This window comes from Panulirus ornatus, chromosome 26 (genome assembly GCF_036320965.1).
Source record: "Panulirus ornatus isolate Po-2019 chromosome 26, ASM3632096v1, whole genome shotgun sequence".
In the NCBI taxonomy this organism is placed as follows: Eukaryota; Metazoa; Arthropoda; class Malacostraca; order Decapoda; family Palinuridae; genus Panulirus; species Panulirus ornatus.
Window position 1 is genome coordinate 6,929,082 of NC_092249.1, and position 25,826 is coordinate 6,954,907.

Here is a 25,826-nt window from a genome sequence, read left to right on the forward strand (position 1 = left end):
CTCATTTCCAGCACATCCACCCTCCTGCACACAACTCTATCCATAGTCCACGCCTCGCAACCATACAACATTGTTGGAACCACTATTCCTTCAAACATACCCATTTTTGCTTTCCGAGATAATGTTCTCAACTTCCACACATTCTTCAAGGTTCCCAGAATTTTCGCCCCCTCCCCCACCCTATGATCCACTTCCGCTTCCATGGTTCCATCCGCTGCCAGATCCACTCCCAGATATCTAAAACACTTCACTTCCTTCAGTTTTTCTCCATTCAAACTCACCTCCCAATTGACTTGACCCTCAACCCTACTGTACCTAATAACCTTGCTCTTATTCACATTTACTCTTAACTTTCTTCTTCCACACACTTTACCAAACTCAGTCACCAGCTTCTGCAGTTTCTCACATGAATCAGCCACCAGCGCTGTATCATCAGCGCTGTATATATATATAATAAATTTAAATAAATATATAATAAATATAAATATAAATATATATATATATATATATATATATATATATATATATATATATATTTCATTTTTTTTTAATTTTGCTTTGTTGCTGTCTCCCGCGTTAGCGAGGTAGCGCAAGGAAACAGATGAAAGAATGGCCCAACCCACCCACATACACATGTATATACATACACGTCCACACACACAAATATACATACCTATACATCTCAATGTATACATACATAAACACACACAGACATATACATATATACACATGTACATAATTCATACTGTCTGCCTTTATCTATTCCCATTGCCACCTCGCCACACATGGAATAACAACCCGCTCCCCCCTCATGTGTGAGAGGTAGCGCTAGGAAAAGACAACAAAGGCCCCATTCGTTCACACTCAGACTCTAGCTGTCATGTAATAATGCACCGAAACCACAGCTCCCTTTCCACATCCAGGCCCCACAAAACTTTTCATGGTTTACCCTAGACGCTTCACATGCCCTGGTTCAATCCATTGACAGCACGTCGACCCCGGTATACCATATTGTTCCAATTCTCTCTTACCCTATTATTTCTTACTCGATCACACCACATATTGTCCTCAAACATCTCATTTCCAGCACCTCCACCCTCCCGCGCACAACTCTATCAATAGCCCACGCCTCGCAACCATATAACATTGTTGGAACCACTATTCCTTTAAACATACCCATTTTTGCTTTCCGAGATAATGTACTCGACTTCCATACATTCTTTAACGCTCCCAGAACTTTCGCCTCCTCCCCCACCCTATCATTCACTTCCGCTTCCATGGTTCCATCCGCTGCCAAATCCACTCCCAGATATCTAAAACACTTCACTTCCTCCAGTTTTTCTCCATTGAAACATACCTCCCAGTTGACTTGTCCCTCAACCCTACTGTACCTAATAATCTTGCTCTTATTAACATTTACACTCAACTTTCTTCTTTCACACACTTTACCAAACTCAGTCACCAGCTTCTGCAGTTTCTCACACAAATCAGCCACCAGCACATGGAGACATCACACACCCCTGCCGCAAACCTACATTCACTGAGAACCAATCACTTTCCTCTCTTCCTACACGTACACATGCCTTACATCCTCGATAAAAACTTTTCACTGCTTCTAACAACTTGCCTCCCACACCATATATTCTTAATACCTTCCACAGAGCATCTCTATCAACTTTATCATATGCCTTCTCCAGTTCCATAAATGCTACATATAAATCCATTTGCTTTTCTAAGTATTTCTCACATACATTCTTCAAAGCAAACACCTGATCCACACATCCTCTACCACTTCTGAAACCACACTGCTCTTCCCCAATCTGATGCACTGTACATGCCTTCATCTTCTCAATCAATACCCTCCCATATAATTTCCCAGGAATACTCAACAAACTTATACCTCTGTAATTTGAGCACACACTTTTATCCCCTTTGCCTTTATACAATGGCACTATGCAAGCATTCTGCCAATCCTCAGGCACCTCACCATGAGTCATACATACATTAAATAACCTTACCAACCAGTCAACAATAGTCACCCCCTTCTTTAATAAATTCAAGTGCAATACCATCCAAACCCGCTGCCTTGCCGGCTTCATCTTCTGCAAAGCTTTTACTACCTCTTCTCTGTTTACCAAATCATTCTCCCTAACCCTCTCACTCTGCACAGAGAGTTAAGAGTAAATGTGAATAAGAGCAAGGTTATTAGGTACAGTAGGGTTGAGGGTCAAGTCAATTGGGAGGTAAGTTTGAATGGAGAAAAACTGGAGGAAGTAAAGTGTTTTAGATATCTGGGAGTGGATTTGGCAGCGGATGGAACCATGGAAGCGGAAGTGGATCATAGGGTGGGGGAGGGGGCGAAAATTCTGGGAGCCTTGAAGAATGTGTGGAAGTCGAGAACATTATCTCGGAAAGCAAAAATGGGTACGTTTGAAGGAATAGTGGTTCCAACAATGTTGTATGGTTGCGAGGCGTGGGCTATGGATAGAGTTGTGCGCAGGAGGGTGGATGTGCTGGAAATGAGATGTTTGAGGACAATGTGTGGTGTGAGGTGGTTTGATCGAGTAAGTAACGTAAGGGTAAGAGAGATGTGTGGAAACAAAAAGAGCGTGGTTGAGAGAGCAGAAGAGGGTGTTTTAAAATGGTTTGGGCACATGGAGAGAATGAAAGGAAAGATTGACCAAGAGGATATATGTGTCGGAGGTAGAGGGAATGGGGAGAAGTGGGAGACCAAATTGGAGGTGGAAAGATGGAGTGAAAAAGATTTTGTGTGATCGGGGCCTGAACATGCAGGAGGGTGAAAGGAGGGCAAGGAATAGAGTGAATTGGATCGATGTAGTATACCAGGGTTGACGTGCTGTCAGTGGATTGAATCAGAGCATGTGAAGCGTCTGGGGTAAACCATGGAAAGCTGTGTAGGTATGTATATTTGCGTGTGTGGACTTGTATGTATATACATGTGTATGGGGGTGGGTTGGGCCATTTCTTTCGTCTGTTTCCTTGCGCTACCTCGCAAACGCGGGAGACAGCGACAAAAAAAAAAAAAAAAAAAATATATATATATATATATATATATATATATATCCTTAGCTCTTAGAATTTCATTTATAAGATACAATATTATATCTTTTCCAAATTTATATGGGCTCGGCAAAGGGTATACCAGAGTTCTAATACCTTGCACAAAACATCATTCAGGACTTTAAATCATACAATCAACCCCAAAAACATAGTACAGTGGTGTTTATAACCACAAGAAACAATAAATCAATGGAAGTTAGCCATTTACATTACATATAACTAATATGGCTGTTATCAGTAATCAAAAGGTATTTATCTAAAGTATATAAATCAATGGAGTGACTAGAGCAATAGCAAGTACCTTTAGCACATCCGGTTCAGGATTATAAAAGTTTCTCGGGCAGAAACCTTTTCTGAACCACATGGTGGATTAAGGATACTGATACACTTAATCAAACAGTCTATCTACATATGATGTGAAGGCCACCCACTTGCTGTATGCTTAGACAAGAGGGTTCCATAGTTATCGCATTAACTTAATATATGGGCTACCTACCAAGAATAAACTCCTGATCAGCACAAAATGGACAAAAAAGTTTTTTCTTCAGACAGTATATACAGAATTATCATTTATGAACTATCAATTAACTATCAATAGTCAATCATCAAAATATTCTACATTTCAGATCTCACACATCCATCCTTATTGACCATGACCACCAATAACCATTACAAATGTCCTAAAATCCATGAGGAGGATTAGGTACATCAATTCTCTTTAATAATTTGTATACATCCTTAAACTACACCCAATATGTTTTAGTGAAACTTGAACTTTCACATTCATTTATGTGCTTCTATCTTTCCTGTTTTGCCTATCAACTTTATCTACCAAGCTAGACAAATATCTGTCACATCATCTCTGTACACAAAAGAATTCCATTGCGTATGATCCCCATTCATTTTTCAGGTATTCTTAACTGGAAAACAATTAACTCTAATCAAATCTCTCACACCATCTGTTATCTCTTTCAAGGTCGGCTACTACTCCTTTTATGTTCAGTTACATGATATCTTTTTCAACAACTTATCATTTGCTATACATTCAACTTGACCATACCCTTTAAGAGACTTTCATCAATGCAACTTTCTCATGATATATGCACACTACATGCCCTTCTTACACTTTTTTCTTCACTATGACTATCCTCCCAAATCTAAATTAAGCAAGTCATCCATCTCAACTGTTTTCATCACTAATATATTTTAACAAATATCAATATTTGGAAACCCCCCTCTGTGTATTTAAATTTCTAAAAAGGGAAACAGAAGAAGGAATCAAGCAGGGAGTGCTCATCCTCCTTGAAGGTTCAGATTCGGGTGTCTGAATGTGCGTGGATGTAACCAAGATGAGAAGAAAGGAGAGATAGGTAGTAAGTTTGAGGAAGAAAACCTGAATGTTTTTGCTCTGAGTGAAACGAAGCTTAAAGGTAAAGGGGAAGAGTGGTTTGGTAAAGTCTTGAGAGTAAAGTCAGGGGTTGGTGAGATAAGAGGTAAGGAGGGAGTGGCACTACTCCTGAAGAGGAGCTGTGGGAGTATGTGACAGAGTGTAAGGAAGCAAATTCAAGATTGATTTGGCTAAAACTGAAAGTGGATGGAGAGAGATGGGTGATTATTGGTGCCTATGCACCTGGTCATGAGAAGAAAAATCATGAGAAGCAAGTGTTCTGGGAGCAGCTGTGTGAGTGTGTCAGCAGCTTTGATGCACGAGATCAGGTTATAGTAGAGGGTGATTTAAATGCGAAGGTGAGTAATGTGGCTGCTGAGGGTACAACTGGTGTACATGGGGTAATCGGCCTTGTTAATGGAAATGGTGAAGAGCTCATGGATTTGTGTGCTAAAAAAGGATTGGTGATTGGGAATACCTGCTTTAAAAAGAGAGATATACATAAGTATAAGTATGTGAGTAAGAGAGATGGTCAAAGGGCATTATTGGATTACATGTCAATTGATAGGCATGTAATAGATAGACTTTTGTATGTTAATGTGCTGAGAGGAGCAGCTGGAGGGATGTCTGATCATTATCTTGTGGAGGAAAAGGTGAAGATTTGTTGAGGTTTTCAGAAAAGAAGAGAGAATGTTGGGGAGAAGAGAGTGGTAAGTGAGCTTGGAAAGGAGACTTGTGTGAGGAAGTACCAGGAGAGATTGAGTGTAGAATGGCAAAAGGTTAGAGCAAATGACATGAGGGGAGTGGGTGAGGAATGGGATGTACTTAGGGAAGCAGTGATGGTTTGCACAAAAGATACAAGTGGTGTGAGAAAGGTGGGAGGTGGGCAGATAAGAAAGGGTAGCAAGTGATGGGATGAAGAAGTAAGGTTGTTAGTGAAAGAGAAAAGAGAGGCATTTCAACAATATTTGCAGGGAAGTAGTGCAAATGACTGGGAGATGTATAAAAGAATGTGGCAGGAGGTCAAGAGAATGGTGCAAGAGTTGAAAAAGAGGGCAAATGAGAGTTGGGGTGAGAGAGTATCATTAAATTTTAAGGAGAATAAAAAGATGTTTGGAAGGAGGTAAATAACATGTGTAAGACAAGAACAAATGGGAACATCGGTGAAGGGGGTAAGTGGGTTTGTTGAATGTGTTTGATGATAGAGGGGCAGATATAGGGTGTTTTAGTCGGGGTGATGTGTGAAGTGAGAGGGTCAGGAAGAATGGTTAGGTGAGGAGAGAAGAGGTAGTGAAAGCTTTGCTGAAGATGAAATCTGGCAAGGCGGCAGGTTTGGATGGCATTGCAGTGGAATTTATTAAAAAATGGGATGACTGTGTTGTTGACTGGTTGGTAAGGATATTCACTTTATGTATGGACCAAGGTGAAGTGCCTGAGGATTGGCAGATGCATGCATAAAGCCACTGTATAAAGGCAAAGGGGATAAATGTAAGTGTTCAAACTAGAGAGGCATAAGTTTGATGAGTATTCCTGGGAAATCATATGGGAGGGTATTGATTGAGAGGGTGAAGGCATGTATAGAGCATCAGATTGGGGAAGAACAGTGTGGTTTCAGAAGTGGTAGAGGATGTGTGGATCAGGTGTTTGCTCTGAAGAATGTATGTAAGAAATACTAAGAAAAACAGATGGACTTATATGTAGCATTTATGGACCAGGAGAAGGCACATGATTGGGTTGATAGAGATGCTTTGTGGAAGGATTTAAGAGTATATGGTGTGGGAGGTGAGTTGCTAGAAGCAGTGAAAAGTTTTTATCAAGGATGTGAGGCATGTGTGCGAATAGGAAGAGAGGAGACTGATTGGTTCCAAGTAAATGTCAGTCTACAGCAGAGGTGTGTGATGTCCCCATAGTCATTTAATTGTTTATGGATGGGGTGGTTAGGGAGGTAAATGCAAAAGTTTTGGAGAGAGGCAAGTATGCAGTCTGTTGTGGATGAGAGGGCCTGGGAAGTGAGTCAGTTGTTGTTCACCAATGATACTGCTCTAGAGGCTGATTCGGGTGAGAAACTGCACAGGTCGGTGACTGAGTTTGGAAAAGTGTATGAAAGGAGAAAGTTGAAAGCAAATGTGAATAAGAGCAAGGTTATTTGGTTCAGTAGGGTTGAGGGACAAGTTAATTAGGACGTAAGTTTGAATGGGGAAAAATTGGAGAGAGTAAAGTGTTTTAGATTTGATATTTGGGAGTGGAATTAGTAGCAGATGGAACCATGGAGGTGGAAGCGAGTCACAGGGTGAAGGAGGGGGTGAAGGCTCTGGAAGTGATGAAGAATGTGTGGAAGGAGAGAATGATATCTCAGAGAGAAAAAATGGGTATGTTTGAAGGAATAGTAGTTGCAACATTGTTATATGGTTGCGAGGTATGGGATATAGATAGGGATGTACGGAGGAGGGTGGATGTGTTGGAAATGAAATGATTGGGGCCAACAAGTGATGTGAGGTGGTTTGATCAAGCAAGTAATGAATGGGGCGGAGAGATGTGTCGAAATAAAAAGAGTGTGGTTGAGAGAGAAGAGGGTGTACTGAAATAGTTTGGACATATGGAGAGAATGAATGAGGAAAGATTGACATAGAGGATACATGTGCCAGAGGTGAAGGGAAAAAGAAGGGGGAGACCAAATTGGAGGTGGAAAGATGGAAAAAGACTTTGAGCAATCATGGCCTGAACATAAAGGAGGGTGAGAGGTATGCAAGGAATAGAGTGAATTGGAACAATGTGGTATACCAGGGTCGACTTGCTGTCAATGGACTGAACCAGAGAGTCTGGGGTAAACCATGGAAATGTCTGTGGGGCCTGGATGTAGATACGGAGCTGTGGTTTCAGTCCAACCAATCAACAACACAGTCACCTCCTTTCTTGATAAATTCTACAGCAATACCATCCAAACCTACTGCCTTGCCACATTTCATCTTCCTTAAAACTTTCACTGCCTCTTCGCTCTCAAACAAAGCATTCTCCCTGATCTCACTATACAAATCACCCTGACAAAAACACCCTATATCTGCCACTCTATCATCAGACACATTCAACAAACCTTCAAAATACTCTCAATCTCTTTCTCACTTCATCACTACCTGTTAATACTTCGCCACTTGTCCCCTTCAACAATGTTCCCATTTGTTCTCTTGTCTTATGCACATCATTTACCTCCTTACAAAGCATCTTTTTATTCTCCCTAAAGTTTAATGATGCACTCTCACTCCTACTCTCATTTGCCCTCTTTTCCAACCCTTGCACCTTTCTCTTGACCTCCTGCCACCTTCTTTTATACATCTACATCACGATAAGTACTCTGTGGAAGCTTCTTATTTTAATCCAGAAAAAGAAAGTTAATAATCTGCTACTGCCTAGTGGTGAGATCAGTCAACTGAGAAGAAAATCACTGTTTACATGGTGTGTGCATGCAATAATCAATTCCCAGTGACATCGTTTGCTATGGTTCTAAATGTCAATACACTATAGATTTTGGGACTTACTACAGACTTCAGGGTCTGCAATATAATTTCTTTTCATTCATGGTCACATTTGATCCATTGGCATGGCAGTGCCAGGAACATATGAAGGAATGCCCTCATTTGCTTACACCAACCCTCCAGCTGTCAGCCATAATGCACTGAAACCAGAGCCCTGTATCCACAACTAGGCCCCACAAATTCTAATGGGGTTTCCTCAAACTGCTTTACATACCCTGGAGCAGCCAACTGACAATATGTTAACCCCAATTCGCTCTATCCCTTGCACATCTTACACCCTCCTCAGCGTTCTGGGTAAAACTTTTGAGCTTTAGTGTTATCAAGTAAGTAACAAGCTTAGAAAAAAAAAAAGTTTCCATCATCATTCCATAAAATCCTCTGTATCTGCGACTAGTAAAATCTGAATTAAAAGTTGCAAGTTGTTGTCCGCAGTTTGTGTGTAATGGAAAAACTTCAGAATCCTTAACATACACTAAAAACAAGTCATTATACTAATTAGAATCTAAACTTGGAATTCAGAAAAAAGGTACACTCACATGTTTTTCAGTGTTCTCAGGAATTAATTGTAATTCATGGAGGTGCATTATACAACAGAAATAGATTGGCTCTGAATGTAAGAAAAAAAGATCTATGCCATAAACAGAGCCCATGAGCACAAGAGGGAGAGCACTTACTCACAGAGGACATTACAACACCGCTACATACCACAGAAAAAGATTGTATTCACTAGGATTTCATCCTCTTCAACCACCACAATAATTAGGCCAGCTAATATTCAACATGATCCAACAACATTACAGCAACCTGTCCAAACCTATGAGGGTAAAAGTGCAGCAGAGGGGTAATGCTTTCTAGGCACAAACCCTTGTCACTCACAAACCTCTGCAGTCCGCACCTAGGTCTGATGCTGTCAAGAATGAAGAAATCATTCTTAAATAAGGAAAGAGGGCAATATCTATGAATACTTATAATGATTTGCCTTTGGCAATCATTCTTCAGTGGAAAGATCAAAAGAAAAATCCAAGGATAAAAATGAAAAAAGAACCTTACTTAGCAACAATTTGTCCTTAGCTCAGGATCATCCTCTTCTGAGGGCAGCATACACAGAACCATGAAAGGAAAGTCAAGCAAACTGAGGCAAAAGCAACATCAAATACAAGTGTTTGTTGAATGCTGTAGATTCCCTCTTGTAATAATCTCATCTAATGTGAGACACCTTAAGAAAACCAGGCAAAAGCCACTTTCTTTAGATAACTGACAAGAGCAGCCTGCCCTACTTGTGAGGAGTGAACCAACTTCTCAATCTGAAAAAATCAAATGCTCTGTGGACAAATGCTCAGAGGACTCCGCCTAGAGGTGAGAAATCATATACATTTTATGCTCATATGAGTAATCTACATTGCCATTACATATCAAATCCTCCACTTAGATACTGGAAATTCTACCTAATAAGAATGTCACAATCATATAACGAAAAAACTAAGATTTTCCAAGAAGAAATGCCCTCATAATGTACCCACTGATGCTTTACCTGCATGCAGATATACTAAAATACAATGCCCATATATATATACTGTTTCTGTCTGAGCTACTGGAATCAAATGTTCTCCTTAACAACCCTATACTTTTCTCTTTGAAGATCTACTGTAATTTCGATCTCAAACAGGAACAAAACTTACTTCATTCTCTTGTATAAGTAAAACTTTCCAATTACACATCACAAAATATTTTCAAACAAAAGTAGGTGAAAAGTCTGCTAGGGGCCAACTCAGACCACTTCAGAATGTGAGCAAAAGTTGTCTAAGAAACGAATAGCCCTTCCCCCTACTGTGAGTTATGAAGGAGATGCATCAATTCCCCTGAATGCTGCCAGAGTAGAGTTCTAACATGAGTAATCTCAGCAAGACAGTATCACTCTCATATGAGAGGAGCCTTTCCATCTAACTTCTTTCCCAACAGTTCATTCAAATGCAGTTCTTCTTAATTTACCTTAATTAGCCCTCTCTCTCACTTTTAAACACAACTCTGTCTTTTTGCCATAAAATATTTCTCTCTCCTCTTCTTCTACAGGTATTACTTTGGCTTTCACCCTTAAAAGATGGGTGCATTTAAACCTCTTACTCTGTCTGGGTCACAGCATACAAGGTATTGTGAAATCAGTGGTAACTCAAGGATAAACAAATTCACTGTCTCCTTCTGTCCCTCCAAAGCTGGAATGCAGAATTCTTTACTACCTGAAGTTTCTTCTTGCTCCTACAATCCATCTTTCTTTAAAAGGTAGGTCTGTCAATACTTGAAGAATGTGAGACACTTCTGCATATCTCTTATCAGGCTCAAGCGTGATGTTGGCACCTTTGCCATTCACCGGTGCCTTTTCAAAAGATAAAATCATCTTGATGCATCACGCATGAACAATAAATATCCAACCTGATCTAACAAAGCTAAACAGCAGCAAATAAAAACCGGAGGCATTCATATGGATATATGTAGGATGTAAAATCCAGCTGTATCTGCTAACCTGAGCTCTGGGGCAATACCATTAGCAATCCATTATATTTAAAATCGTTGGTAAGTTGCAGAATTAGTGCTCAGAATATAAAATTCAGGTTCTACTTCAGGAGTATGTATATGTAACATGGGTATTCAAGGGCCTGAGCTAACAAGCTTTGAAAAAAATAATCTCATACTGATGCATAATTCAAATCCACTTTCAAATAAGTATGCAAGATAAAATTGAGAGGAAAATTCTTGGTGTATGGTTAAATTTTACAGATCAACAAAACAGGAAACCTAATAAAGTCAGTCAAAAATCCAACGTGCTTTAGGTAAACGGTAAAAGTCAAGTTATGGGACATACCAAGTTGGGCTGGGAGTAGAGATGCATGCTTTACACTCATATTCAATCTTGAACTGGTCACAGCTGAGACAAATAACCAAAACATTTTTAGTTGGTATCCATAAAGATTCAACAAAACCAATGACTGGACTATGTTCCATGGGACAAATATAAGAATGGATGAGTAGATGAGTGATTTTAGCCCTATTTATAAATGTGTGACAAAAGATCTTATCCTGAACTTTATATAGGTTAGAAAACTTCAGAAAAACAAACAAAAGCCAGCCAGTGGAAAGAATATCTACCCCACTACAATATATGGGACAGAAAAAAGAAATCAAAGTTCTGTGTGTCAAACTTATCATTGCTGTTTTCTGTCCTGCCAACAACAGTCTGAATGTTTCTCCTAAGTACAAACTTAGTAGAATCAGTGTAAAGAACTGTGTGTTAATACTGCCCAAAATCTATATTAGGTATTCATGCAACAAAAATGCTACTGATCAGTAAAGACACACTGAATACTTTATTCATCATTACATGAAGCCACATTATTTGATACAAATGATAATGATCATCGGCTACAAACGATCAAATCAATAACCTGCAGAGACCCTAGGTTCAATACTGGTGACCTGGCAAAGTCTTCTGGGATCTTTACCCTTACAGCCTGGGCTGGGCCCAGGTTGTTACTTATGCAGAAACTTTTTCCCTGAAATGATTGTTTTTGATAATCTGCTTAAAAACTATGCCAGTTTTTACTTTATATGGTTCGGTGCAGATGCAGTACACACCACACACAAAACACAGAGGGTATCACACAGTATATTAAATACCCCTTGATTAATCACATTTACTAGCAATCTTCAGCTACTACCCATTAGCATTACTGCCTAACCAGTGATGTGGTAACTGTACTAGAAATGGAAAATGTGGGCTTCTGAAGATCCTCCATATGAATAAAAGTTCTTTTCTATCTAGGGCTCTCAAATAGCTTTCTGTATATGTATATCCAACTTTCAATGTGAATAATGACACACTAAAATATTTCACAGTTGTACTGACATTGTTACAACTCAATAATATATGCTAAAATTTTTCACAACTGCACCGAAATCGTTATCTGTAATCTAATGTTTCAAAACTGCAAAATAAAATATATTTCTACTTGCAGCTTAAAAAATTAGTCTCTCAAAACTATAGAATAAAACATATACTAATCAAAGTTACTTTTACTAAAAGTATAAATGACATTTTCCAAAGGTATCTAGTTTTCACTCATGTATACAAGAATACCTAAAATCATATTCATAATGATGAATAATAAACTGATAATACATTCATCCATGAAAGCAACTCATACTGGTTACACTAAATTACGCTAATTAAGTCTTTCAACCAAAGTAAGTTTCCCCCACTACTAAGCATGCTCCCTATGATAATTGCTATGGTTACAGAACATTTACAGTGCAAGATGTACAAGATCTGAACCATTTACCAATTCATGGCAAGATGAGGACAGACAAAATATACTGTTATGAAACTAATATCCATTCAGCTTCAGAAGCAAATGTACATGTTTACTCAAGATACATCTTACAATACCTTCAATCTGCTGACTACAACAGTTTTTTGAACTTGTACTTACCCGATTTACCATCAGTCGTAACTGTAGCCCTTGTCTCTCATACTTGCAGATGATCTAAGAACTATGATACAAACTTTCATATGAACAACATGCTAGGGTATCTATAATTTACTGGTACTATTATTGTCTACGGTATACCTCCCTTATACTCCTTGTCTTGAAACAAATTTTCAATAACATGTATCAGTTTTCTACCAAAGATGTTTCTGATAAACACATGTCTCTTCTCTGAAGTAAAAGGGGATACCAAAACAATCTCCAGGGAAAGTCTTCTTCAAACAAATCTAATGGGTGGAAATGCTTGGATGAGGCTGTCATCCACCATGGCAGTTGAAAAAAAAAGTTTGGTCATTTCAGAGAGGAGAAGGAGGTAGCATATGGAAAAAGAATAGAAAACAATAATATGACATTAAGAAAGGAAGAACTGAAATGAAATGATAAAGGGATGGGACTGAAAGAGTGCTTACCTAGCTATGAGTACCTATAATAAGGTTCTGTCTGAGACAGGGTGAGTGCTTGGGATCCACAACTTAACACTAGTGGATGATGTGATGTGATGATGCTGTTGTTTTCTTCTATTGTGTTGTGACAACTGTATCAATCTTTAGGAGACCTAACACTTTTCTTAGCCAGCCATCAGGTTTCCTTCTGAAGGCTTCGATGCTCACTCATGCCACATTTCTCTTATCGCTAGGTAAAGCACTGAATAGTTGCTTCATTTTTCTTATATGGAACTTACCGACTTTTGCATGGTGACTGCAATAAATTCCTATGTATAACTGAACATTCAATCATGGTTTCTTCCTGTATGTAAGATTTTCATGTTTTGAAAATTTGTTTTCTGGCCTTCTACCTATTCCCAAACACGTACTATTATATATCTTTATTCTTCTAGTGAGGCTGTAAAGTTCAGGTCTTTTAAGTGTTCATGACACATTGGATGTTTTACTGCTTCAACTTTACTTGTAATGTGTTTATGAGTTCTCTATAATCTGCTTACTTTTGCACGCTTGGTCAGTAACAATACAATGTCACAGCACCCAATTATGTTCCATATATATATATATATATATGATGAACATTTTCATCATCTCTCAGTAATTCTAACTTGTAACAACCCTCCAGTGCTGATAAAGGAGTGTTCTACATTCTTGAGAGCCCTATCTTTTGAACTTCCTTTAAAATTAAGAAAAGACCTTTTAAATATCTGAATACTGCTGGCAAAGTTTTGTTGTTTAGTCTATTCCAACCATCCATCACCTTTGCATTAAAACAGCATTTCTCTATGTCCTTTAAAAAAAGCCTTTCTAGCCTTACTTCTTGTCATGGCCTCTGGGTACTTTAGCACAACATCTCATGAAGAACTGTTCACTATCAGCACCATCCAAATGATCTAGGAACTCGAAAGTTATCAGCCACCCCTCTCTCTTCCCTCCTCCATGGTAGCCAAATATGTAGCTTTCAGCCTCTCTTGTAGTTGAATTCTCTTTATTGAGGTACCACTCTTCAGCTCACTTAAATACGATTCTAAAATTAGTCTGCACAGATTTTGCCTGTTTTGGATTCTCTTGATGTGTAATTCTGGCTTTATGTATAGCACAACGCTAATCCCTACAGCTCTTTGACAGATTCCTACGGCTTACTTCCCATCAGATGACTGTCACATGGAGACCTTCTTGCACTGTGTCTCATCATCATTGCAGTACTTTGCATCTACTTGCCTTGGGTTTCATAAGCCATACATACATCAAGCCAACTTTGGAATTTGTTCACAAACACACACACCCCAGTAAGCTGATGAAATGATCATTATTGTTCACTTCTCACATGACCTAGGCATTACCTGGAAATCATGTTTAGGTAAGAGTCTAATCCATTAACCATGCTGTTATACATACATCAAAAATAACACTGGAACCAAAACCAAGCTTTGCATCATACCATAGATTATCCTAGCCAATTTGAAAAAGGCTTTCCTAATCAACATTCTTTGATCGCTGTGTCTTGTAAAAAAAAAATATTATACCACTCTTTACTTGGCTCAACTGTAATATCTTGCCAAAATCTTCTCCAAGTTTCTCTTTTACAGTGACTCCAAGATCTTTGATAAATGCTTCCATATCTATCTCCTTCCTTGTTGTCTCTTTTTAGGGCACCACTGTTACACAGTTTACTGTTCTGTTTCTCTGTGTTTATATATCTAAAGTTTAATTCCAATAAATTCCCGCTTATACAATCTGTTTAGGTTTCTTTGCATTCTCTTCTTATATTCTTCTGATCCTATCATTTTACTCAGTCTAAGTATCACATACAGAGCATCTTACTATACCTTCTCAACTTCAGAGAGCACACCATTATAAGAAATGATTCCACTTGCTGCTACTTTGACACTTCCCTCTGAAATTCTTTGATCCATTTTCCTGTTTTACCATTCATGTTGTTTCACTACATTTTCTAAAAAACTTTTGCAGTTTACTTCATCAAAAGCCTATATCAAAGTAGGGTTTCACAAATGTATCTGTAACAGACTAGTGGTTTAGACTGTGCACTTTTACCTGGTATGAACTTTCCAATGTGTGTCTTTTATCATTCTGTTAAATATTTTCATTACTTATAATGCCAAGCTGACTGGTCTGTATTGCTTAGGTACAAGGCAAGAGCCTCATTTGACCTCTTACCAATTCAAGAGTCTTTTCCAACCTTGTAAATCTAACATTCTGAAGTTGTATAAAAATATTCTCAATCTGACAACATCCAAGATATTCATATGACAATGAAAAATTTCACTTCAATATATTTCTTCAGCTAATATCACTCTGATAATGTGCATAAGTTTTGAAGTTGTGTCAGCACAAAGCCCTAAAATTGTAAGAATAAGACCCAAGGTCAAGCGAGTTATCTATATGTGCTCTATCAGTTATTTTACCTATGATGAAAAATTTATTATTGATTTTGCTTTATCTTATATAATAAATATTTCCTTGTGATATTCACAGTTATTCACAAATAATTTTCATAACAGCAAAGTTATACGGTGCTGCCAAGGTCAGGTGGCCACTGGCTACACTACACCTTTTTGCATTATAGTCAGACAGCTTTTCAGTGATTTATGACAAAGCTCAGAGCTTTGAAACAATGGAACATTGTTTGAAACAGAATGATAGAATACTACATCAGTTATAACGGCATGGGACAAAGTTCAAAATAGTCAGACAAATGACATCCCTATTGATAACACCACATAATAAATGTGTTAATACAGCGAACATTTCAACAAGGAAAACCATTAGTACAACAATCTTAGAATATGGAATCTCATAGTAAAACATGAATCTGGATCTTTGTACTCGTATAGCCTTGATCCACAGATGGTACCTACAGTTGCCATATACCACACGACTGTTTTTATCACAAAGTATGTACACCTGTACGTGAAATGGGTACTGCAAATGTACGTTGTGTTTCAAGGTTACCCATTAATACCTTACCATATTTCCTGCACAGTATGCACTTTCGTTCCATACATATGTCAAACTATTTTGTGGGAATAACAAACTATAATGATACAGTGATGCATATGAATCTGTGATATTAATGATGACCAATGGTTTTCTATTCCTCACCTCTATCAATAATGCAAAAAGGTGTACTTCGGCTTGTGCCTGAAACATCTTCTGCCTCATTTTGGTCAAATTTCCAGACTAAAAGAGTCAGGATCCATAGAATCTTGAAATATATCATCACATAATTCAGCATCATCTTTTGCCAGGTTTTCAAAATCTTGTTATCATAAATCAAAGGCAGGTATGTGGAAAACTCAGGAGATCATGCTGTTTTTGGCATAGTTAGAGGGTGATGGAAGAAATTTTTGAACACTGTCATCTACACCCAAAGGTGAGCTTGAAAGAGGTGCATGAAACGATGCAAATATCAACATCTTCATGAGTCACTCGCCTCTTGCAAATCTACATCTGTAGGAGCCAAGAGATTAAAGACTGGCGATACATATACCATTTCATGAATATCAGCGGTGCTGCTGCCATCAAGGCTTTGTCTCATTGTGAACATCAGTAGTTTTGCTAGTGTTTCTTTTGTCTTCTGAAGAGAAATGACTGCTATTCCACCATGTCCTGGTGCTCAGTTCTCCTTCAAGTTGTTGTACAGTCTTCCTTATGCTGGGTTATGATAACATACATGTAACTGCAATGGCACTCTAATCATACTGATAAAACATGTCATAATCTATCTCTTTTTTTTGCTAAACACTGACTTACACTGATTTATTAGCATCTTGCATATTTTTGTTGGAGCATTCCTAAGTTCTTCACAGACTTTGAAAGGACCAAGCTCATATTTTATGTTCTTTGCTTTGTTCATCAAAGAGAAAAGTACTTTTAGTCTTCATTCCATACCATCCATTACTTTCTCTTCACTTCCTCTTTTCTCTCTTCAATGAGATCACATTATTTCTATGTCTGCATTCATCAAGGTCTCGTCTTTCTTGCTTATTATTGCTCTCACCTTCATTTTTCCACTCCCATATGTTCCTCCATTGTTATCTTGATCTCTGGTGTACAAAGGACTGGGAGTTAAAGAAGAAATAAGCAAAAAAGTTAATGAAAAAGGAGAGAAAAGACAAAAGGAAATGGGCCAAAAAGCAGTCTCTTTTCTTCAAAGGAGAGACATAATGACAGATGATGTGTTTTCTTCTATACATCAAAGAAAATTACAACCATAGGTCTTAATAAAAAGTCATCCAACAGTTAGTTATGATACATTTGAATAGAGATGATCATTTTTAAAAGAAAAAAATAAGTATAAGCAATAAATGTTCTTGTTTCAAGACTGGAGCAGGGAAAAAAAAAACTTGGTGGACAGTTACCAACTACAATTCATATGAATATGATTAAATGTAAGATGAGCCTGAATATTAACCATTTAACTAATGATAGGTACAAAATCAGGGATGACTAAATGTTGTGGTTCATCTTCAGTCTAATATATAATATGTAGAAAAATTACAGTAACTTTTTCATTCATAAAACTATATGTAATGTAATGCATGAACGAAACATAGATCAACAGGAAAATGTTTATGAAAAAGAAGCAGTCTCGACTGGTGGTGATGGATTCCACCTGCTTGTGGCTGCATTACGAGAGGGGTCATCTTCAACAAGGCTGTATCACTGTCACTGGACAAAAAAGGGTACAACATCATTAAGGAACTTCTCATTCTGAAGGAGTCCATCATTTCCCTGCTACTGATTGTAGCACAGCCTTAAGCTGTACAAGCCCCATATAAGGGGATTCTGGGGTTATGCAATTAATCAAATTCATACTTGGCACTATCAAAATTTCAAACAATGTGAAATATGAGTAAATCTTAGCAAGGCAGGACATTCACCTAAAGCTGTCACAATCATGTGAAAATGTTTTGCAACTTGAACTTACGGAATGCAAACATAATCCTGCACTAGGAAGAATTTGAAGCTTAAAGAAAAAGCCACCCTACTTAAAGTTTGAAAGAAAATCTATGACATTCAACATGGGAGTGCTGGCACACAAGAAAAAATTCACAATAAAATCTAAACCATACTTGTGGGTCCTGAATCTAGTCATCACTTTTTTTTTAATTATTCACTGCAAAATGTTTTTCGCATTAGGCTCAAAAGGACTGGTGCTACATCAAGCATGAATTATGCAATTGCTTGGTAACTCTCCATCAAGCTCATGTGTTACTGAGAAAGTTTGTTGTAAAGTCTATTGGTTAAATTTCTTGGATACTCATCTCTGCTTATGATCTGCAAGAAGCTTTCAAGTACACAAAACCCCTCTCTAATACAACCCATGAAATGTTTATGTCGTGGCCTTTGTCTACCTATGGATACTCCCGGAAATTGGTCCCATGTGGCCAAATCCTGAAGCGATGGTGTTGACTTCCACCTGGTGCCCCGTGACATAAGGAGGGGTTTGGCATAGCTCACAGCACCCAGCGTGGCACTTGGTCAGCATCACATCCGACCGCACCAGGCCCAAACTCATTTCCTATGTGCAAAGGCAGTGGAGAGGAATGCCCTAAAGCACAATGGACATTCCCCAGAAAAACAAAATGTGCATGTGCAGACAAGGTAGAATTTTATGAGGTATCTCTGGGTACACTGTTCCCATCACATTCGGAGTCAAAGTGGAATTCACTTCTAAACTCAATAAAAATAATGTAACGCTCCCAGTTGTCTAAATTTTGTTAATCCAAAAACCTCATTAAAGCTGAAATACTAATTACCATCTGATCTCCATTGGTTTAAATTCATTCTGGCAGTTAAAATTAATCCTTAAGTTTAATTTTTTTCTTTGAGAAGCTAATATTTGAATATTCCAAAACATCAAAGAATAAACATCTTTTCTGAAGACAAATCATATCACTGGAAAACTATGATATATTAAATTACATTATCAACATTACATACAAAAACCTCAAAATGTAAGTGAATTTTCTGAGCAAACCTCACCATTGAAAATATTCTTTAAGTGAATTTCAAAACATATGAACATTCAAATTTGCCAAAAATTTAACAAAGCAACACAAGACCTAAGCACCATCTATACAGCTTACCAAAAAAAAAAAAAAAAAAAAAAAAAGTACAGCACATGACAAAAAAAAATCTAATATCTACATCAATTGTCTAGTGATGCTAAAATTCAAACCCCTGCAATTCATGTCAGGGCACCTGAGTAAAGTGCATTCATCAAATTAAAAGCAAATTAAGGTCCTTAAACCTATACAAAAATCTAGGAGATATCAAAAATAAAGATCTTCAGTTATACAATGCTGCTATATTCTGATTCTAGAATTATGTACCTCTCTATCTAAATCTGTCTATCTACATATCTATGTATCAATGTATCTACATATCTATCCATCAGTCAACTTAATGCACATTCCAGTGGCAGAGGCCCAACAAGTATGCTTCAAACATTTACAAAAGGGGGTAAAAGGTAGCACGGAAAACTGAAAGCAAGAAGTAGGATCTATTCTTCTCAACTAGTTTTCACAAGTCTTCTTCAGGATAATAATGATTATTAATGATCGTTACTCATAAAAGAGATTTTGTCAAAACTAGTTAGGAAGAATACATGCTTAGTTCTTGCTTTCAGTTTTCCTTGCTGCCTTTTACCCAACCATCACTAAGGATGACAATACTTTATAAAAGAATCGTTATAACAAATGAAAATAACAAACCATGACAGGTTATGTATTAATTAAGTGCAGAGAACCGAGAATATCAAGCTGAGATTTCCACGGCTTAATGTATCACAGTCAGTTAAGCTCAGATTTTAGTTAATGAAACATTTTGTTCCCTTCACTGAGGTATTTACATAAAAAAAGCATAGTTACTGGTCATCATACATTATTCTATTCATGATTATCTATCTATCTAAACACGTCTACTTATTCTTACACACCTCCCATGATAAGACTTGGTGGTACATGCAAGTAATTTGCCACACAATACTATACTATCAAAACATACTTAGGTGATCTACTACACACCCCTCTGTAACTTGTATGTGCTCATTCTACCATCCTCTTGCTTCAAATTTTCTCTGTACTTATTTTTATTTGTCTGTCAAATGTGCTGTTTTAATATTCCTCTCCAAATTTAACTTTTTTGCACAGCCTTAACCTACTCTTCAACACATATTTTCCTCTGTCAACTCATTCCCAGCTTCATTCACAGTGCTAAGTCAATTCTGGCACTGATTCCTTAGAAAATCATTATTTCACACACTAAAATCCATACTACTTCTACAAACTACAGATAGCGTGTTTTATAACACTCCTACCAAATTTCATCATGTTGGATAACTCAGAATTTTCTATAATTATTCTGAGTCATGATCTAAGCTTTGACTCCATTATGCTAACCCAAATGTCTATAATTGGTTTCCTCATTTCTAATTTCTTCATATTTTTCATGTCATTCTTCCTTACTTTCATCATCAGCTGATACATATCACATGCATTCCTCCTCATATCTTGAGTCATCTGACAGTATACAAATTTTCCACTTGGGGAGGTCTTACGAGTATGACCTGCAGGTTGATGGCTGTGCACTAATAATACTTGTAGGGGTACTGAGGAAAGCAGAATTTCGACCTATACCTTTGATGTTAGAGGCCTCAATAGTCTACTGATGGTATGAAATGTCAGCTGGACATTTCAAAAGGTGGAAAAATTTAATACATCAATCAATATGGGCCACAGTTTCCTCAGAGCTCATCAATTGAGATGAGCTGCCATTGGAGGTTTAGGTAACCACAGCCATTAATTCAGTACTTCACAGATATTTCAACCTTGGCACAATGACAAGGCATTTAAATCTTAGTGTCACAACTATCTAAACCCACTCAGATGTGGATCATCTTCCACTTACATTTTCTTTTACTTTGCTTGAAGATTGAATCTTCTATCATAATAAAAATCACTCCCCATGGTCTCCTGATTCATCCAAATATGATAGATGGCTGTCACTGTCATCTGAACTCAATAATTTTTTCATATTTGATTGCTGATACCCACGTTAGTGAGGTAATGCCAGGAAGCTCTAACCTGTCTATCTACAATGGGTAAAAGCAGAATGAGGCCTACAAGGAGGCAGGTAATATTCTCTGGGTAACCAAGCCTTGCACACATTTCTGAAGGCTAGAGTTGAGGTAATTTGTGGTATATACACATGTCCTCAAACGAGGACAGATGAGGGTAGGGAAATCAAGGCATATGTAATATACAGTCAGGCTGTACACTGATCATAGTTAGGATTGAAAAAGTTAACAGCCCTTCTCATCCACTAAACACCACCATCATGTACAATTACGTAAAACGGTCACCCTGAAATCTAAGCCATCCAACTACTTCAGCCAAAGCGAATGCTTATACTCTCCCTTCCTCTCCCACAGGACATCCTTAACTCTGAAACTGCACTCTCTTAAGAAATGAGAGTCCAGTTTGCTAGACTCTAGTCCAGCTGCCACCCAATCAATACCAGGGGAAGTTTCAATTAACTCATGTCTCACTATGTCTACAATGCTATTCTGCTCCACCAACCATATGACACAAACAGCCAGTTGGCCAACAACAAAAGTGCAGGAGCAACAAGCAGATGTTATCAAATACCTAAGTCCATCAGCTCCGAAAACATGTAAACCTGGGACTACAACAGCAACTGACACCACATACTTTCCATGCATCCATACCAGTGCTCATGCTAACCTGACACTCAAAATAATCTGCAAATATCAACATCACCTTTTATTTTACCTAGTTCTAACATCACATCACCTTTCATTTTACCTAGTTCTAACATCACATCATATTTCACCTAGTTCTAACATCACAACCAATAGATATCTTTCCATTACATCTACCTGCCCTTTCTTAAATTCCTTTCTAAATTAAAGCATCTGAAATTTCTAACCTACACACTGAACTTTCATGTCTATTTAGTAATCTACTGTTCTACAGTTCAGCTTTACAGTTCCACTCTTTTCTAACTAAGACATCATGTGCACTTTGCAACATTAAGATAAGGATAGTATACATTCTCCCAAATTCTAACAGCTAATTTTGGCTATCAAACAAGGGAAGCCAATACCACTTACCTGCACTAAGAAACAAGAGTGCATGAAAAGAATGAGCATTTCCTCAGCAAGTAAATATAAGGTGGGAACACAAAGAAATGCAACAAAACATAGGTAAAGATAATAGTACAGTAATATGTAAAAGAAAAATGGCAATTTCTGAAGGAAACTGGCAATTCTGTGCACATGAGATAGACTATAAAGTGGTGTTGTACAGGACCTCCCAAAAAAGACATAATTCAAGTTCTAAGGAGACTGTTTGATTCTCATTGAAGTGATACTATCAAAACTTATTTTCAAGTGTGTCCAACCAATCAATACAAACACATACAATCTATCGAATATGAAAAGTTTTTGGGTGTGCTATGATCATAACTGAGCAACAAATAATCAACTCTCAAAGGGGTCTTAACCTAACCATAATGAACATAGCCGTGACCAAGGCAAGAGTGCAGAGGATCCGAGAATAATGTGGGGTTCTGAAATTCAGTTATAAAAAATCAAGATTTAGTTAAAAACAAAAAGATGGTCATGGAAGTCTACTTAGCTGTAACAATGAAAAATTAATTGGAAAATAAAACTGTCTCCTAAGATCCTAAGGTATGTTTTCTCTCGACAATGCTCAGTCATATTTTCTGACCTACAGGTGAAGGAATCACAACCTAAGGCTTAATAAGATATCATTCGACCTTCCAGTTTTCTAAATCAAAACCAGAAAGATATAAAAAACTAACCTCAGGATGGATTTGTACCATCATGATGAGCACTGGCAAAAATACTTTTTGTAGAAGAAACATAGAAGAGGAATGAATACTGTAAATGAAGAACACAAGCACAGTTCTAAGATGAGGGAGAGAAACATACCATTTAACAAATACCAGAGGTAGATGGACAAAGTTTTAGTTTCAGTGCCCTGTATATGATACAGAAAGTCTCTAGAACAAGTACATAATCATCACAACTCCTCTGCCTGGATTTTTTTTATCATCATCTTACAGACTAGTCTAGATGCAATTCTTACTTTACAATGCTGTAAAGAAAATGAATCCAACAGCAGATAAATAACAGTAAGTGGTTTCATCCCACTTAGTAATGTAGACATTTCCAAGCTACTTATACATCTCGAAATCTGGCAACACTCAGACACAAGTGTATGATCGTATGATCCTCTGGATTACCAAAACCTAACGCAATCTTAAAGAGAAAAAAAAATCTACCTTCACTTATTCTTCAATTATTCTGATCAGGGAACGATATAATCTGCTTTAAAAAATCAACTATACAACACTCCCACTAATCCAATACTGTTAGGGTTTTGGGTGTGCCAGAAACATGTGACAGCACCCCAGGAATATGCAATGCACCAAAGGTGAAACTTTCTTTTACGCATGAGTACTGTATCAGTTGAGCATATACAAAACATGCCATCAAGGCCATCTTACATGAAGGGTATATAGAATATGAAACAGAATACAGAAATAAATCACAGATCCTCATGTATCTCCAGACATGACTATGAGGAAGAAAGGTTATAGGATGAGGGAAACACCTGAGAAGGAGGGGAGTTCCACATCTTCCCTCTTTTAGGGATGGAGATATCATTGAAGTCAATCTTCATATGGCCAGCGTCCACAAAGAATCTATAAAAAAGCAGCAACTTCTTTCATGTGGCTGGCCTCCACAAAGAATCTATAAAGAAAGCAGCCACTATATCCTTCATATATCAAGCTTTCTCTCTAACCCTCCTCTCTAGATAAAAACTCTTGTGCTTCTAACACTTTTCCTCCCATACCACGTATTTGTGACACCTGTATTAAGTATCATAAAGCCTTAATAGATATATATAATGATTGTATATGATGCTTCTGATGCAAACTCAGGACTTGGCAATGTGGGTTCCGTAATGTCCCTTTAAATCCAGCACTTTTATCTTTTGAGCACTTTACAATTAGTTTATCATGATGAATGTATGGATCAAGAAGTCTGTTACACATGAGGGACTTTATGACATCTTGTAGGCATCAGACCATAGATACCTTACTTACTTTACGGTTTATGCCTTGACAGAAAAGGATTAAAAAAGGACTATCTACCATTTTCTTCTTCCAATGGATAATTCATACTCCTTAGGAATGAAGATGGAAATTCATTCCTGGGCTAAAGCATATGTTTGGCATGTATAGGAGCCTCTGGAAACAATATGGTAGGGTTGCCCTCTGCAAGTGGCCTGTTAGGGGCGAGACTCTAAAATGGCACTGGAGTTCACCAGTTATGGAGACTTTTGCCACGGCCATCCCCTTTAAGGAGTTCCCAGAGGGAATGGGCATGAGATATAGACAGTTAGTGTATGCTCTATTACTGCTGTGTGTGCTGGGGATCTATGAATATAGTTTGAAGTGTAATGCACAGGTCAATTTTTTAGTTCCCTAAGTTTTGGGTCAGTTTTTTTACTCCCTAGTGTGTGTGTGTGTGTGTGTGTGTGTGTGTGTGTGGGTGGGTGGGGGGGAGGAATCTGTACTTAATTGTAAAGAAGTATGGATGAGAAGGATCAATGGCCATGGCAAAAAATTGAGTACTGAACAAAACAAATTGAGGATGCACTGGATGTATTTTTGTTTTGTTGTGCAGGTGTTAAAATGTTTGTGGTTGCCAAGTATCTACTAACTATTCTATGGGTTTTGTTTTGTATGATCTCAGCCAGTATTTTTTTTTTGTGTGTGTGTGTGTAGGTGAGTGGTGTGCAGCTTTGTTATTATTATATTTCATTTTTTATTTGTTATACAGTATTTAATTTTGACAGGGTTTAAGACCACGCAGGTATTGCTCAGTTCGGGATGAGTGGACGAACTGTTTAAGAGAACACCACTAAGTATTGAGGAGACTCAGTTCATTAAGGGCCTTTGTGCTGATGTAAGTGTGGTGGGAAGTGAATGTGGTGTGTGTGTGTCATATGTGATGTCTACTATAGGTGGAGATGTGCCGAGTGGGAATGGTTAACCATTTAAGGAGATAGGTGGGTGAAGGTTGGATTTATCTCTGCCAGGGGTTAAGGAATGATGGCAGACTACTGAGGTAATGCACAAAATTGCATTTTGGGTGAACCAATATCATAGTTGTGAAAAACAGTGTTGCATTTTTATTGTAACTCAGGCAGAGTCAGGGTGCTGTGCTATGACTGTAAGGTCATAAGTGGACTTTGATACCGAGTTCTGCTGGAGGTAAAGGCGGGCCATACGGGAAGAGATTAAAGAAAGCTGGAGAAAGAACTGATCCCCGGGGAATTCACAGTAAATCTTAAGGATTCTGAAAGTGAAGCCTACGTATGCAACTCTGATTTGGTGGCCATCTTTGAGGTGGCTGACCATATTTTGTCGCTGTGGAAAGTGTTGCCAAGTATCTATTGTATTAAGCTGTATCAGTGTCAAGCATCTATAGTGTCAAGCTGTGTCACGGGCAGTGCCAAATGCTTTGTTGATTTATATTACCACTAGTATTGTATGGAAGGGGGGATGAGTTTGGTTGAAGCAATCCAAGATGTATTGTGTGAGGTTTGTGCGCAGTGTGGTGGTGGCTTGGTTGTATCTATAGCTGCGATGTGCAGACAAGAGTGGGATATTCTGATTGACTCGGTTGATCAGTTTTTCAATAATCTTCCATATTTGATTGCCATTTCCCCCATTACTGCAAGGAACAGATGAAGACAGGATG

At 37.9% G+C, this 25,826-nt stretch overlaps 1 protein-coding gene across 2 annotated transcripts in view; it reads right to left on the minus strand.

The window, feature by feature from the left end:
* Window positions 1-25,826, minus strand: part of LOC139757435 (glutathione synthetase-like) — a 115,627-nt gene that overhangs the window by 72,184 nt on the left and 17,617 nt on the right. Inside the window, exon 5 of one of the 2 annotated variants that reach the window (XM_071677951.1) lies at window positions 18,358-18,524. The exons of the other annotated variant lie outside the window; for it this stretch is intronic. Within the exon in view, the coding sequence (XP_071534052.1) occupies window positions 18,358-18,524 (167 nt within the window). The remainder of the gene's footprint in view (window positions 1-18,357; window positions 18,525-25,826) is intronic. 2 annotated transcript variants of the gene reach the window in all.